This window comes from Pleurodeles waltl, chromosome 3_1 (assembly GCF_031143425.1).
Source record: "Pleurodeles waltl isolate 20211129_DDA chromosome 3_1, aPleWal1.hap1.20221129, whole genome shotgun sequence".
In the NCBI taxonomy this organism is placed as follows: Eukaryota; Metazoa; Chordata; class Amphibia; order Caudata; family Salamandridae; genus Pleurodeles; species Pleurodeles waltl.
The window spans coordinates 1,997,661,007-1,997,678,661 of record NC_090440.1 but is presented as its reverse complement, the minus strand read 5'-3'; the positions used below and the strand labels follow the sequence as shown (position 1 = coordinate 1,997,678,661).

General features: G+C 47.7%; 1 protein-coding gene across 2 annotated transcripts in view; it reads right to left on the bottom strand.

Annotated features, from left to right (window-relative positions):
- The window catches only part of RPS6KB1 (ribosomal protein S6 kinase B1), a 446,354-nt gene that overhangs the window by 223,895 nt on the left and 204,804 nt on the right, over positions 1–17,655 (bottom strand). For both annotated transcript variants that reach the window (XM_069226434.1, XM_069226435.1), the window contains exon 7: positions 12,600–12,700. In XM_069226434.1, the coding sequence (XP_069082535.1) occupies positions 12,600–12,700 (101 nt within the window). The remainder of the gene's footprint in view (positions 1–12,599; positions 12,701–17,655) is intronic.

The window sequence follows — 17,655 nt, the reverse complement described above, 5'->3', positions numbered from 1 at the left end:
TACCATATCACAGAAAGAGGCTATCGGAACGTCGAAAAAAAAATGCACAGCTGCCAATCACTCAGTATTTTATTATTATTTTTTTGCTAAATGAAAATGTATGGCTAAGCTGTTACTTTGTTCCTTTTCGTGGAGTTGTATTCCTGGAAAGACTTCCATGGCTCAACCCATATAAATTGGTGCAGAGCTACTAAAGTTAAGATCAGGGTAGTGCAAAGCTCAGCATAAATTTAAGAAGCAACCAAAACACAGACAACTATGGAACTATTAATAGAATTAAAGATCAAAACACCTGGAAGAGGCTTCAGATTCTGTCTGGGCACTAAGGCGAATCACATGAAAATACTGGAATGTGCGGCAGACAAATGTGTCACTTCTTAATAAGTAACATGTTAGTTTACACAGAAACTACCGAACATTTCACATGCATTTTCTTTGCTGATTCTAATTGCTGCTTTTCGGTATAGTCTAGTGGCGGTTTAATATCACCATTGTAAACTACTGCACTCTTATTCCAATAAATAGAATGAACCTTTAAGAAGTGATAAAATTAAAATATGCTTGTGCGACAAAAATGGCCGGCCACCTTGCCCCGACTCGCCAATGTTCAAAGATGATCCAAAATACCCTGACGGTGTCGTCAGGCAGTCCCAACGGACGTAAAGCAGAACAACCGGAGAAATCCGAAGTTTGTCATTGTGTGGAGATTGTGAGATTGCACGCATGGGTCCAAGGGCAGTGTAAAAATGTAACGTCATGTACAATAAGGAAAATGTTACTTTCCCAGTAGACATCTGTTCTTGGCATGTAGTGCCTTAGATTCACATGCTTTGCAGAAGATTGCCATCTAGTGTTGGGCTCGGAATGTTTTAAGTTGTTTTTGTTCAAAGAATCTTTGAGTCACAAGATCGAGCAACTATTCCTCTAGGTGATACTACGCATGGCCATCGAGTCCTTTTTTAGACCGTGAGAGATTCATATAAATATATAGCATAGAATAAGGATGTCAATGATGTAAATATACATGTGTACAATATTTGTAAAATACTTCTACTTTAACGACCACAGGCTTCCGGGGAGGAGGGCGGGCGCATGTGAAAGTATTGGTGAAGTACTTGTGGGTGAGGTTCCCATTCGTGGACTTGGTGCTGCATCCTGCTTAGGAGGTCTGCAAACTGGTTGCCCATTCCCGGGAGATATTCTACCAGTAAGTGAACGTGATGGTGAATTAACCATTTCCAAATTGTATGAGCAAAAAGGGACAATTGAGACGAGTGTGTCCAACCCCTGTTTTTTTTTTATTTCATTTTTTATTTATTTATTGAATTTTCAAATACACAAACAAAACGTACAGAAACACAAACTAGCCCCCACACCGTAACCACAAAGTACATGTTACAGTCCTCTTCAGCGACAGCAAGGTCCCAACTAACAAAAAAGGCAATTTACGAATATTCCCTACAGTATGCATCAGTATCAAGGGACAATACTCCGGACCACCACATCAGGCGTCCAGTCGACATAATCTGCATAATAAATCCAGGAGGTTGTCGAATCCGACAGCATATTCACTATATCAACGACAGGGGGGCAATACAACAAAGAGAACAACCAAAGAGGCAGGTGGAGCGCACATCCAGCCAATGTCGGCATATCTCAGCAGCATAGAATCTAACCCAATCGAGAAAGGTTATGTGCAGCAGCTTGGACATCATCAATCATTCCACCTTCACATTCGAGGCCTTCAGATACTCGCTCAGAGGTGCCCAAATATCCCGTGGCCGGGAGCCCTCAGGCATAAGGTCCCAGAAAACCATCAGCTGATCATGACAAAAGGCAGCATCCCGCAGCCATTCAGATCTACGTGGCACTCGCCCCCTGCCCCAGCACATGGCAACTCTGCGCTTGGCCAAGAGCAAAAGCAAACCTACCAGTCGCCTATGCGGTCCCTGAATCTCATCCACACACCCAAGCAGTGCAACTCTGGGAGAGACCGGCATCACCGAGCCGGTTATCTCAGTAATCGTTTGCAACCCAGAATACATAAACTTCCGCACATTCCCACGCCAGGTGCAAAAAGCCCGCATCCGGCGCATGACAGCGCTCACAGCATGCATCCGCACGCAAACCCATGGAGTGTAGCCCGCTGGGCGTGTAATATAGGCGATGCAAAAATTTAAAATGTAACAGTAGCAGCCTATAATTGGGGGACAGCACTCTCATATGAGCACAGCAGCTTCGCCACATGGCCTCTGTGATAAGCTCCCCCACATCTCTCTCCCACGCAATCCTAGAAGACTCTCCAGAGTCCAGAATCTCTCTCTGTTCCTGCATACAATTATACAATTTTGTAATCAGCTTACTCGGAGACCGCGCGCTACACAGCGCCTCCAGGGCACGGAACTCCAGAGGCGCCCCAACCGGGCCAATGAATCGGTCTCGCAACAAAGCGCAAACCCTAATAGCATACGTGCGCTGCAGCGCCGTCTCCTGAGCCTCAGAAAGGCCAATCAGACGACCATCCACAAGCCAAGCCCCCAGCTCCGTCAAGCCCGCATCACGGAGAAACCCACGCACCCCGCCATCCCAGAACATCTGGGAGTCAGCGACCGCCATAACGGGCAACGAGGGAGCAAAAGGTGCAGTTACCCCAGACCACTACTTCAACACCTCCCAAGCTCTCATTGTACATGCTACCGTATCAATTCCCTTAAATCGAGTCCGGCCCCCAAGCAGACGCAGCAAGCCATCCGGCCACACGGCATCATTCTCAGGTGCCAAATGTGGCAAATATCGAATCGGATTCAGCCAATAGTACGCAAAGTGCGTCTGCGCACAATTATAATATAACTCCAGGTCCGGAGCTGCGAGCCCGCCCAACTCAAACGGCAGCGTCAGCCTCTCCCAGGAGACACGAGCCCGACGTCCCGCCCATACCAAACGAATCAACGCTGAGCGCAGGCGTCGCAAGAAACCTCACGTGAGCGGAAGAGGAAGATTAAAAAACAAGTAAAAAAATTTAGGAAGAACCACCAGCTTCACGATGGCAATACGCCCAATTAACGATAGTGGTAAAGCACGCCAAGTCTCAACCTTTTCCTCTAGCCACGACATTGCAGCACCATAGTTAGCCAACCAAAGTGTATCAGCATCACAACTCAGCTGAACACCTAAATATCGCACCGGCCCCTCTGCCCAGGCCAAGGGGTATCGGGAATCAAACCGTGGTACAACTTGGGTCAAAGGCAGGACCATCGACTTCGAACAATTGATCGAGATACCAGAGAAAGCGCCAAAGCGCACTATCTCTTCCAGTAAGATGTCCAAATTGCGATCAGGGTGCCGCACGTATGACGCAATATCATCAGCATACAGAGACACCAAGACAGGTCGCTGACGAAACTGCAAACCTCTATCATTATACTTCTGTTGCAGCCCCGCCGCCGGAGGCTCCATCGCAGCCGCAAAAAGGAGTGGGGACAGCGGGCACCCCTGACGAGTGCCACGCGCAACAGGAAATGGGGCCGACACACACACACGTTAAGACGCAGCCGCGCAGTAGGCAGTGTATACAACAATCTAATCCAATTCACAAACCGCGCACTGAGTCCCACCCGGGCCAGGAGTGCAAACATATAATCCCAAGCCAGGGAATCAAAAGCCTTGGCGGCATCCAGAAATACCGCCGCCACACTATCCTCCGCCCCCAGCGAGCCCGCCACTGCGAAAAATGTATGCAAGTTGTGACATGTGGACCGCCCAGGAACAAATCCCGACTGGTCCGGTAGCACCAGTTTGGGGAGAAGCGGCTGCAGACGCGCCGAAATCATTTTTGGCAGGATTTTATTATCAATATTAATCATGGATATCGGGCGATACGAGTCACATCGCGTTGGATCCTTCCCAGGCTTAGGAATCGTTACTATCAAAGCCTCTCGAAGAGAAGCCGGAAGCGACCCAGTCTCCAGCGACTCCGCATACACCTCCAAAAGGCACTGAGCAAGAATATCCACGTATTCCTTATAGAACGCTGGGGTCAGCCCGTTGACGCCCGGAGACTTGTCACCAGGCAAACTACGAATCGCCGCCGTCACCTCCTCCACTGAGAACGGTACATCCAGGTACGACCTGTGGGCTTCATCAAACCACACCAGCGCAACGTCCTTAAAGTACCTCTGCGCAGCTGCCGCATTCAGGCCCTCCGGAGCAGCATAGAGCTGCGCAAAGTAGTTCGTAAACACTTGCATTACACCATTCGCTCCCGTCACCTTCTCTCCCTCAGCATCTACAACCTCAGTAACAATTACTAGCCCAAGGCCTGCGCAGCATATCTGCAAGCGTGCGCCCCGCTCTCTCACCCTCCCCGTAGCGACGAGCCCGCGCATGCCTCCCCGTGAAACAGATTTCCCTCAGGGAGGCCTCCTCATATAAGGACACCTCTCGTCGTATCTCCGCAAGCACCTCACCGGACCAGCCCACAGCCAGACGCCTCTCCAACTCCGTAAGCCTCCCCTCGATGTCAGCCATCTCCCGCCTCAAGGCCCTCACTGTACCATGTTGTTTCGAGAGGCATACTCCCCGAATCACTACCTTAAATGCCTCTCATAATGTACCGGCAGACCTCACAGATCCCCGATTCTCAGCAAAAAACAGCTTAATAGCCTCAAGGACTTCCTCCCTAAAGGTCACATCACGGAGCGCCCCACAGGGCAACCGCCACATAACTGACTGGCGCAGCTCACCAGGTATCTCCAACTCCAATCTGACCGGCGAATGATCCGATATGGTGTGAGGGAGATGATCCACTGCTCTCGTCCAAACCTCCACATCCCTAGTACCCAGCCAGCGATCAATACGGGACCAACTGCCATGTACATAATTCAGACACGTACCCTCTCTCGCATCTCCATGCTTCTGCCGCCACAGGTCTACTAACGCGCCACTCTGCATCACCGCCGCCAGAGATTTTGCTGGCCAACATGCTGCACCCTAGCCGCACTCTCACGATCCATCCTAGCGTCCAGAATCACCACCCCAAATCACAGCACCAGCACACAGCGATTCCACCAAGCGCCACAGCTCCAGAAAAAACTCTGGACCATCCACATTCGGCCCATATACCGCAACAAGCCGTCAGGCTCTGTCTAGTAGCGTACCACTCATTAGGACGTATCTGCCATCTGGGTCGACAACTACCTCTCGAGTGTGCCACTGCAATCCCTTAAGAATCAATATGGCCACACCTCGAGCATATCCAGAGTATGTGGAACAATGAGTCTCGCCAACCCACCCAGCTCTCAATCTACCCAGCGCAGCCGCCACCAGATGCGTCTCCTGCAGCATACAGATGTCAATTTCATGCCGCTTAACATATGCAGCCACCAACCGAGCCTTCCGCCTATCATTAAGCCCACGCACATTCCACGTCAAACATCGGACCACTGTCATATCAGCTCCCACCATCCCTCCCCTGCATACAAACAATAGCTCACATGCGAGCGCATCTCCACCTGCCAAAAACTTAAGAAGACAACAACCAGAACTGTATATAGAACAGTCACCCGCATCCCAGAAAATCCTGCACCCCCCACCACCCACTAAGGCCCCACAAACGGACCCTGTCAGTAACAGCACGCCCCACCCCAGCACGCCCCCCATGTAGTCAAAGCGAAAACTACCAGGACTCATCCCAGGGGTGATAGCAGGCCTAGTACCTCTCCCCCTAATGAGACCAGGGGAGAGGGGCACATGGGCCAATCAGCGAGCTATACACCAGGCGGTCACGTGCACGAAAGCAGACCCGGACACCCCACCGCCGCAACCAGTACCATAGGTCCAATCAAGCCAGCTAGTCATTGTCACTTAAGGCGGCTCTCTCCTCTCCCGACCCCCCCGGCTCCGCAGCCCCCCGTCCTCTAGGCAATTGCCGGGCAAACCTGGACGCCTGCTTTGGGTCCGTAAAGTACTGTACCTTCCCCTCATGTCGCACCCTCAACTTGGCAGGGTACAACAGGGCGAACCCAACTCCAGCCTGACTCAATAATTGTTTGGTCGGCAAAAAAGCACGCCTCAGAGCCTGCACGCCAGGAGTAGTCAGGGTAGAAATTGAGTTCCGAGTTCTTGTACACCAGCGGCTTCCTCTCCCTCGCCAGATGAAAAACAGCATCCTGGTCCCGGTAATTCAAGAGGCGCGCTATGATTGGGCACGGAGGAGTTCCCGGAGGCGGCCGAGGCCCCAAGGACCTGTGCGCCCTCTCCACCACCAGCATCCGAGAGAGCTCGCCCGCAAACAGCTCTGACAGCATACCCTCTACAAAATCCTACATGCGGCCCATGTCAGTAGCCTCCGGCAGACCCACAATGCGAATATTATTACAGCGCGACCTCGCCTCCAAATCCTCATTCTTTTACCGTATCACCTCCAGGATGCGCTCCATTTGTGCAATCTGATCTCTATCTCTCCGGCGTGCATCTTCCATTTCCGACGTGCGCGTCTCCAGAACCTCAAACTTGGAGTCGTGATCATCCACACGGGCTCTAATGCGGTCAAGCTGTACCGTTACATGGTCCAGCTTGGCGTCAATACCAGCCAAGCTAGTCTTAAGCTCCAAGAACATGGACCGGACACACACCTCCCGGCTCCCCTCTTCAGTCTCATCAGTACAGGCCCGGTAGGCAGAAGCCGTACTCTTCTTTTTCCCACCTTCAAAGGTGAGTTTTGCTTGACGATGATCAGATTTGCCCATGATTCAGCTCCGCTCGTTAGGGACTCCCGTCCGAGAGGAAGGCAAGATCCAGAGCTATGTGTATCCGCAAACAGGCAGCTCGTACCCAGCCACCCAATTCGCACCACAGGTCCACCAGCCAGCACCCAGGGCAACAAGCCCGCACCAGAGCTCCTCGCCCAACAGGCCAGTCCGTGCCAGCACCGCAATGTACCTTCACCAGCACCAACTCCAACTCAATAAGCTTGCGGCGCGCAGGGTCACCTCCAGGTCCCCGCCTCGACCAGTACTCCGACAAGGAGAACACCCTCCAACTCCAGGCCCTCCGGGACCACCACGGACCAGCCGCCGTCTCCTGCACCAATTCGCCACTACCGACTCTCCGGCATCAGTCTCCAGCGTCTAGCCAGGTGTTACCAAGTACCACTACGCATGGCCTCTGGTTTAAATCTGCCAGACCATGCCTGGGCACCGCCCTCGGGGGTCACTCCTCAGCAGCACACCTCGTCCCACTGGCAGTCCACACACCAGTGTCCGGCATGTGTAGGCCACCTCGATCAGCCAGCCAGCCCCACCTCTCTCAGGGCTGGCCCGCTGGCAGCGCAAATGCAGCCCCTCACCTGTACGTCTGCCACGCCAGGCCACCCGCAGCCCCGGCGCTGCAGAGTCCAGAGGGTCTCAAGGCCCAAGTAGGCCGCCGCGTCCACGCGGACCGCGAAGGCAACGACAGCCACGGGGCCACAGGGGGCCGTGGCCCGATCCAGCCACCGAGCAAGCCCCCCCCACGATCCCTGCCCGCACGCGGCCGCGGGTATCAGCTCTCCGGGGACTCCCCACCTTCCGAAGCGAGCGGGCAGAGGCTCAGAGTCAAGCCCACCCGCGCGAATCAGGTCCCCGCATCGGCATCGCCGCATCCAATCTGTCACTGGGGCTCGCTCGGGGCTCCGCTCAGGTCCGCTCCAGCCGGGAATGCCAACAGAATAAGTACATAAAATAATCGCCCCGCGGCCCGGCAGAGCCTCACTTAGTGACGGCCATCTTGCCTGGCAGCCAGGCCACGCCCCCCAACCCGTTTTTGCAGATAATACATGATTGTCATGTTGTCTGTACACACTAGAACCCCCTTGTAAGAGTTGTGGCTGAAATGCTTTGAGCGCTAGAGAGACTGCTAGTTACTCCAAGCAGTTGAAGTGATAAGTTTGTTGAATGGGATCCCATCTGCCTTTTATTGTAAGGTTGTTGAGGTGAGCTCCCCAACCTATCTGTGATGCATCAGTAGTGAAAGTGATCTGAGGCACAAGGTCTTGAAAGTGCCACCCCTGGGTAAGGTTGGTAGGATTCCACTATTGCCGAGAGCAGTGAATCCGGCAGTCCAACAACACTAGATCCTGGAGATGACCCTGTGACTGAGACCACTGACGAGACAGACACTGCTGTAAGAGATGCATGTGTAGTCTGGCATGAGGAACAATGGCATTGCAGGAAGCCATCATCCCTAATAGCTGCATCACTAGTCTTACTGTGTAAGTGTGGTTCTCCTGTAATTGAGATAGAACAGTTTGGAAAGCTTGAATCCAAGCTGGATTTGGATGTGCCAACCCTGGGTGAGAATTGCTCCCAGATAAGGCTGTATCTGTGAGGGTTGGAGACGGGATTTGAGAAAGTTGATGGTAAATCCCAGATTGTGTAGAAGGTCTGCTGTGTACCGAGTATGATTCGGACATTGTCTGACAGTCTTCGGAGGAATGCAGCAACTACTGCTAGACATTTTGTGAATACCCTGGGAGCAGTTATCACCCTGAAAGGTAAGACTTGATAATGTTTTCCCGCAATGACAAATCTGAGGTATATGCGATGTGCTGGATGTATGGGAATTTGAAAGTAAGGATCTTTGAGATCTAAAGCGGTCATGAAATCACCATGCTGTGATATAACATCTTGCAGAGTGACCATATGAAAATGTTCTGACAGGATGTATAGGTTGAGTGGTCTGAGATCCAGAATTGGTTTTAGTGACCCACCTTTCTTTATAGGGAATATACTCCTAACCTTTGCTGAGACAGGAGAACTGGTTCTATAGCCCCTTTGAAAAGAAGGGATTGTAGCTCTTCTTTCAAAAGAATGAGATGGTGGTGTGAAAGTTTGTGAACACGAGGGGGAATATTTGGTGTAGTGGAGATTAGTTCTAGACAGTAACTATGTTGGATAATTGATAGAACCTATTGATCTGTGGTAATATTGGACCATTGGGGATAGAAATGTGCTACTCTTTCCCCCCTACTGGAGAGGTGTGTGCTGGAGGAATTTGTAGGCAGTCACTGGCCTGTGTTTGAGGCAGAACCTCTAGAGGTGGACGCTTACCTCTGCCTTTATTGCCTTTATTATATGTGTCCCTGTACGGAACCTCTGTTGTAAAAGCGTGTTCCCTGTTTGGTCTAGGAGGTGGAAGGCTCAGTGGATGATGTTTTGAAATCTCCCCTAAATTGTGGCCTACGAAAATTACCCCGAATTGGTGTAGTTAGTAGGGCTCCCATAGCTTTAGCTGTGTCTGAATCTTTTTTCAGCTTGTCTATGGTGTTGTCAACTTCTGGACCAAACAAGTGTTCTTTATCGAAAGGCATGTTGAGAACTGCCTGTGGTATTTCTGGCTTGAAACCTGAGCATCTCAGCCGAACAGGTCTTCTTATCGTAACACTGGTATTTACACCACAGGCTGCGGTATCCGCTGCATCAATAGCACATCTAATGAGTTGTTCGAGATGGCTGCCCTTCTGAAACTATCTCCTGTCCCCTCTTCTGATGTTCATCTAAAAGGTACTGAATCAGATCTTCAATCTCATCCCAGTGGGCCCTGTTATTCTTGTCAGAAGTACCTGCGAATTGGCAATTAGCCAATGATTAGCTGCCCGTGCAGCCACTCTTTTCCCTAGGCATAAAGTTTGGTGCTACTTTTTTTTTTTTTTTTTTTTTTTTTAAATCGACCCTTGGGGGGGTAATAACCCTTGCCCTAACAGGTTTGTTAAAGATGTATGTTGCATGCCTAAGCATAGCTGGCAACATGTGCAGGAACTGACTTTCTTTGTGAATTTTAGTCAATGTATCAAAGAGGCAAAGAGGAAATCCTCTTCAATTAGGTCAGTGTGCATGTGTACGTTATGGTATGCAGCTGCTCATGCAATAACCTGATGGCATGCTGTTGCATCTTCAGGACGTGAAGAGCGTGCTGGGTACCAATCAGGACCATTAGGCAGTATGGGATCGGGATCATATAAATCCCTTGTATCTAAATCCTGTGGAATTTCACCCTAGTCATCTCCATGAGGTGGTGATGACTTTTCTGGAGAAAATTGTGGCTCTATAACAGACATAGGAGATTGTGGTGGCGATGGAGGAGTACGAGGAAGTACAGGAGAGCAAGGTGGAGAAGGCAGAGGTTGAACAGGAGCCTTGTCTTTGTCCTTGGAGACTTTTTTTTTTAGGAGGAGGAGCAGTGTCCAAGGTCTCTTGAAAAGCAAGTTCCCTTTTCATTGGAACACTGGGAGAAGCAATTATTTTACCTGTTCTCTTGTATGTGGAACTGGCGCTGACGAGGATCCATTACTTCCAGAATTGGCACTACTGGTGAAGCTGCTCCAGATGAAAGAGTTGAGTCTTAAGGAGACAACATCCTCGGTTCTGACATTTTCAGAATGGAAGACTTCTGTCAAGTAGAAGGTGTTGGCTCCAAAACTGGTGTGGAAGGCTTTTTTTCTCAGAGCCGAAATGCTTTGATCGAAAATTCTACTCGATCCCCAAACTGTGTGGGATGCTCTAGAATCCGTGGTCGACGGCGAAGACATCTTGGCAATTTTCAGTGCTGAGCTGGGGGGCGGGCGTCCAAATGTAACGTTTGGATTCAACCATGCCTGAAGGCAGTAGTGGACAACCAGTTTGGATGGTTTTACTTAAGTCTTTAGATGGGAGGATGGGGCTGGTGTATTCACTTGTTGTGCTGAGGAGAGCGGCTGACTTTCGATATCAGATTCGACGTCTGACTTGGAATCTCAAATAGAGAGGGCTGCCTGATATCGGATTTCCTCCTGTGCATGCTCCTCTCCGAAAATATCATGAGTGTCGTCCGGTGTTTTCGATGCCATCTTCAACTGATGCACTCTTCAGTCCCAGAGAGTATTTTTAGATCGAAACGACTGACCGGTGTCGCAGTTCTCTTCTTTAAATTCTGGGGAAAAGCACATGTTACCCACCAGGTGTTGATCGGTGTGTGGAAATATGGAATGGCATCGAGGACAGAACCTACATGGAGTCCGTTCCATTCCAGCAGCCCTGCATATTCTGACAGCATCTGAAGGAGAAGGCCCAAGAAGGGCGTTGACACCCAAGGGCAGTTAACCGACTCCCAACGCAGGATTTCAATTTGAGTACGTTAAGTTTTGAAAACACAATCAAAATACTATACAGTCGCTGAAAGAAAGACGGAAGGGAAGAGTTCAGGATAGACTGAGCTGAGGAATACCAGAGCGAGAGGAAACACGTCCGAACCCGACGAAGGAGAGAAAACAATCTAACAAAGGGGAAAAAAAAAAAACGTGCAACACTCTGAGCCCAATACAAGATGGCGAACTTATGCAAAGCATGTGTATCCACAGCCACACATGCCATTGAACACAGCATTCAACTTGGAATCCACGGCCATTGCAATTGGGAATGTACATTTAAAGTTACATTACAACAACTTGCCTCACTATAAAGTATGATGATGTGACTATCAGTGTAACTATTACATCAATTTGCAAAAACCAATTGATAAACTACTGCATTATAACTTGAGAAACATGTTCCATCCAATGGGGCAAGAAGCAATTCTCAGACTGTAGTCCTTTTCACTGGTCGTTTAGTATTGACTTCAGGTGTTTAGCCTCGTGTAAATTCAGGGGGTGGAGCACAGGACGTGGAGCACCTGCTGCCCTTCGAAGGAGAAGTCTCTTCTCTTCATCTCATTCTTAAACTGCATTCTTTGCTCAACACTACTGAGTGCCAGGGAAACCTGTACTGCATGTGTGCTTTTATCTTGCATGCACGGTGTCCTGGTGGTGTGCGAGGAAAGCTTGCACTGCTGCTGCCTCGTGTGTTACACTCAATCAGGGTGAAAAGCTTAGCTGATTGGTATGAGTGCCTTTGACGCAGTAGGTTGAGTGTTAGATAGAGCGGGAAGAGAAAGGAGAGAGCAGAGAAGGAGAACGGCAAGGAGGGAGGGGAGAAACAAAAGGAGAGGGAACTCTGAGATGAGGGAAAGAAAAGGGGAGGGGAAAAAGGACAAGAGATGAGGGCAATGTGCGGGAGCTGAGGGGGATACGGGGAAGCGAGAGAAGAAAAAAGGACAGTTATAAAATAAAAGAGTGGGATGTACAGGGAGAGGGGAAGGAAAGGGCGAGGAGAGAGAGGAGAAAACTGGAGAGGAAAAGGTAGACAAGAGCAATGGGGGGAGTGTTCAGGAGGGAAGAGAAGCAGGGAAAGGAGAAAGAGTAAAAGGGAGTGCAGAAAAAGGAAACAAAGGAAGAGAGAAAAGTTTGTAAAATGTTCATTATTTAACTGAGAGACATCTGCAAGCACAAAGTGCTAAATGTTTAACCTTAGAAACACCAAATCAGGGAAGAGACAGTGAAATGTCACCACTTATAGAGAGAAAAGGCAGTCCATTATCAACCAAGATAAACTTAACTCCAAAGATAAAATGGAAAACATACTAGATGAGAGTGCCTTTGCCTCTGGATATTGAAAAAGGGTACTTTACCTAGACATGAAAAAGTTCCTAAATAGACAAACCTCTGCAATTCGCAAAGCAGCACATTTGAATATCATCTACATCTCACTTACCTTGATGATTCAGCATGATGTTCTCTGGCTTCAAATCTCGGTAGATGATCCCTTTTTGATGCAGATGCCCCAAGGCCATTGAGATTTCAGCCAAGTAAAAGCTGGAGAAAATACACTGATCAAAATTAATCTAAATAAGAAAGTTCATGAAAGCCTACAAGGACATTAATAAGACACCAAAAATATGTCTATGTGGAAATGAACATAAGGACATGCAGAACGGCATTTGAAAAAATGAACACTGCTCCTGTCTTACTACTTCAAGCTCAACTCTTATTAACTCTTTGCAAACTGCAATTTTGTTGCATAATTAATAATAATCACATAATACACTAGACAAATTATTTGAATACATATACCTCTAACATTCCAGGTTATATATTCATCATTACACACACACATATATATATATATATATATACATATATATATATATATATATATATATATATGTGTGTGTGTGGAAAATGTTACTTACCCAGTGTACATCTGTTCGTGGCATGAGACGCTGCAGATTCACATGCTGTGCACATCCCGCCATCTAGTGTTGGGCTCGGAGTGTTACAAGTTGTTTTTCTTCGAAGAAGTCTTTTCGAGTCACGAGATCGAGGGACTCCTCCTCTTTCGGCTCCATTGCGCACGGGCGTCAACTCCATCTTAGATTGTTTTCCCCGCAGAGGGTGAGGTAGGAGTTGTATATATAGTAATAGTGCCCATGCAATGGAGTAAATATGTATGTACATAACGTGGTTTAAAGTGATATATTTACAATTTTACAAATGTTCAAGATCAACTTAACGGCTACAGGCTCCCGGGGAGGTGGGAGGGCGCATGTGAATCTGCAGCGTCTCATGCCACGAACAGATGTACACTGGGTAAGTGACATTTTCCGTTCGATGGCATGTGTAGCTGCAGATACACATGCTGTGCATAGACTAGTAAGCAGTTATCTCCCCAAAAGTGGTGGCTCAGCCTGTAGGAGATGAAGTTGTTTGAAATAAAGTTCGTAGTACTGCTTGTCCTACTGTGGCTTGCTGTGTTGTTAACACATCCACGCAGTAATGCTTGGTAAACGTATGAGGCGTAGACCATGTGGCTGCCTTACATATTTCGGTCATTGGTATGTTTCCTAGAAAGGCCATGGTAGCACCTTTCTTTCTAGTTGAGTGTGCCTTTGGTGTTATAGGCAGTCTTCTTTTTGCTTTGATATAGCAGGTTTGAATGCATTTAACTATCCACCTGGCAATGCCTTGTTTGGATATTGGATTCCCTGTATGAGGTGTTTGGAAAGCAACGAACAATTGTTTTGCGAATTTGTTTTGTTCTATCAATGTAGTACATTAATGCCCTTTTGATGTCTAATGTATGTAATGCTCTCTCAGCTACAGAATCTGGTTCTGGAAAGAACACTGGTAGTTCCACTGTTTGATTTAAGTGGAACGGTGATATGACTTTAGGTAAGAACTTCGGATTTGTTCGCAGAACTACCTTATGCTTGTGTATCTGAATAAAGGGTTCTTGTATGGTAAATGCTTGTATTTCACTTACTCTTCTTAGAGATGTGATAGCAATTAGAAATGTAACTTTCCATGATAAGTATTGTATCTCACATGAGTGCATGGGTTCAAAAGGTGGACTCATGAGTCGTGTTAAGACAATGTTGAGGTTCCACGAAGGAACTGGTGGTGCTCTTGGTGGGATAATTCTTTTCAGACCCTCCATAAATGCTTCTATGACTGGGATCCTGAATAATGAAGTTGAGTGCGTAATTTGCAGATAAGCTGAAATTGCGGTGAGATGTATCTTAATGGATGAAAAAGCTAACTTTGATTTTTGTAAGTGTAGTAGGTAGCTTACAATGTCTTTAGCAGATGCGTGTAATGGTTGAATTTGATTATTATGGTAGTAATAAACAAATCTTTTCCACTTATTTGCAAAGCAATGTCTTGTGGTTGGTTTTCTAGCTTGTTTTATGACCTCCATACATTCCTCTGTAAGGTCTAGATGTCCGAATTCTAAGACTTCAGGAGCCAAATTGCTAGATTCAGTGATGCTGGATTTGGGTGTCTGATCTGTTGTTTGTGTTGAGTTAACAGATCTGGTTTGTTTGGCAGCTTGATATGAGGCACTACTGAGAGGTCTAGTAGTGTTGTGTACCAAGGTTGTCGTGCCCAAGTTGGTGCTATTAGTATGAGTTTGTTTTGACTTAATTTGTTTACTAGACATGGAAGGAGTGGGAGAGGGGGAAAAGCGTATGCAAATATCCCTGATCAACTCATCCATAACGCATTGCTTTGAGACTGAGCCTGTGGGTACCTGGATGCGAAGTTTTGGCATTTTGCATTTTCTTTTGTTGCAAATAGATCTATCTGCGGTGTTCTCCATCTTTGGAAGTAAGTCTTTAGTATTTGGGGATGAATTTCCCATTCGTGGATCTGTTGGTGATCCCGAGAGAGATTGTCTGCCAACTGGTTCTGAATTCCTGGTATGAACTGCGCTATTAGGCGAATGTGGTTGTGAATCACCCAATGCCATAGTTTCTGTGCCAAGAGACAACTGCGTTGAGTGTGTCCCTCCCTGTTTGTTCAGCTAGTACATTGTTGTCACGTTGTCTGTTTTGACAAGAATGTGTTTGTGGGCTATTATAGGTTGAAATGCTTTCAGCGCTAAAAATACTGCTAGTAGTTCTAAGTGATTTATGTGAAACTGTCTCTGTTGATTGTCCCATTGTCCTTGGATGCTGTGTTGGTTGAGGTGTGCTCCCCACCCTATCATGGAAGCATCCGTTGTGATTACGAATTGAGGCACTAGGTCTTGAAAAGGCCACCCTATGTTTAAATTTATAGTGTTCCACCATTGAAGCGAGGTGTAAGTTTGGCGGTCTAGCAACACTAGATCTTGAAGTTGACCCTGTGCTTGTGACCATTGTGATGCTAGGCAGTGTTGTAAGGGGCGCATGTGTAATCTTGCGTTTGGGACAATGGCTATGCAGGAGGACATCATGCCTAGTAGTTTCATCACAAATTTTACCTGTAACTTTTGTTTTGGGTGCATGGCTTGTATTACGTTTTGAAATGCCTGTACCCTTTGTGGGCTTGGAGTGGCAATCCCTTTTGTTGTGTTGATTGTTGCTCCTAAGTATTGTTGTATTTGACACAGCTGCAGGTGTGATTTGTTGTAGTTGAGTGAGAAACCTAGCTTGTGAAGGGTTTTTATGACATACTTTGTGTGTTGTGAACACTGTTCTTGCGTACTGGTTTTGATTAACCAATCGTCTAGCTATGGGAACACATGTATTTGCTGCCTTCTGATATGAGCAGCCACTACTGCCAGGCATTTTGTAAAAACTCTTGGCGCTGTTGTTATCCCGAATGGCAACACTTTGAACTGGTAATGTACCCCTTGGAATACAAACCTTAAGTACTTTCTGTGGGAAGGATGTATAGGTATATGGAAATATGCATCCTTGAGGTCTAGTGTTGTCATGTAGTCTTGTTGTTTGAGCAATGGGATCACGTCTTGCAGTGTCACCATGTGAAAGTGATCTGATTTGATGTAGATGTTTAATGTTCTGAGATCTAATATAGGTCTTAGAGTTTTGTCTATTTTGGGTATGAGAAAGTACAGGGAGTAAACTCCTGTTCCTCTCTGATGAATTGGTACTAGCTCTATTGCATCTTTTTGCAACAACGCTTGGCTCTCCAGTTGTAAAAGATCTGTGTGTTGTTTGGACATGTTGTGTGTTTTCAGTGGGACATTTGGAGGGAATTGTAGAAATTCTATGCAATAACCATGCTGGATAATGGCTAGGACCCACGTGTCTGTTGTTATTTCTTCCCATTTTTTGTAGAACTTGGTTAGTCTCCCCCCCCCACTGGTGTTATGTGTTGGGGATTTGTGACGTTGAAGTCCCTGTTTATTTTGTGGAGTTTTGGGACTCCGGAACTTCCCTCTACTCTTTGGGAACTGCTCCCCTCTGTATTGTCCCCGAAAACTTCCCCGCTGATATTGACTCTGATAAGTGGGTCTTGTTTGTGAGGTTGAGGCTTCTGTGCTCTGTCCCCGAAACCCCCCTCGAAACTGTGTTTTCCGAAAAGTGCCTCTGCTCTGTGGGGAGTAGAGTGCGCCCATGGCTTTGGCCGTATCTGTGTCCTTTTTAAGTTTTTCGATAGCAGTGTCCACCTCCGGCCCAAACAACTGCTGTCCGTTAAACGGCATATTCAGCACAGCTTGTTGTATTTCCGGCTTGAATCCTGATGTACGCAGCCATGCATGTCTCCGTATGGTCACTGCTGTATTTACAGTCCTAGCAGCTGTGTCAGCTGCATCCATTGATGACCGTATCTGATTTTTAGAGATACTCTGTCCTTCCTTCATCACTTGTTGGGCTCTCTTTTGGAACTCTTTGGGTAGGTGTTTTATGAAATGTTGCATTTCGTCCCAATGAGCCCTATCATATCTAGCCAGCAAGGCCTGTGAGTTGGCAATGCGCCATTGGTTGGCTGCTTGTGCCGCAACTCTTTTCCCCGCAGTGTCGAACTTGCAACTTTCCTTGTCTGGAGGTGGTGCGTCTCCTGAGGTGTGTGATTTCGCCCTTTTGCAAGCTGCCCCTACTACCACAGAGTCTGGTGTTAATTGCTGCATGATGTACACAGTGTCTGTTGGTGGCGGTTTGTACTTTTTCTCCACCCTTGGAGTAATGGCCCTGCCCTTCACAGGCTCCTGAAACACCTGTTTGGAGTGTTTTAGCATTCCCGGTAGCATAGGGAGACTCTGATACTGGCTATGTGTGGACGACAGTGTATTAAATAGAAAGTCATCTTCTATAGGTTCTGCGTGCAGGGTGACATTATGAAACGCAGCTGCTCTTGACACCACCTGTGTGTAGGCAGTACTTTCCTCAGGTGGTGAGGGTCTTGCTGGATAACAGTCAGGGCTGTTATCTGATACAGGCGCATCATAAAAATCCCATGCGTCGGGGTCATCTTGACTCATTCCTGTATGAGTTGGAGACTGCATCATTGGTGGAGTGGCTACCGGTGATGGTTGTGGTGAG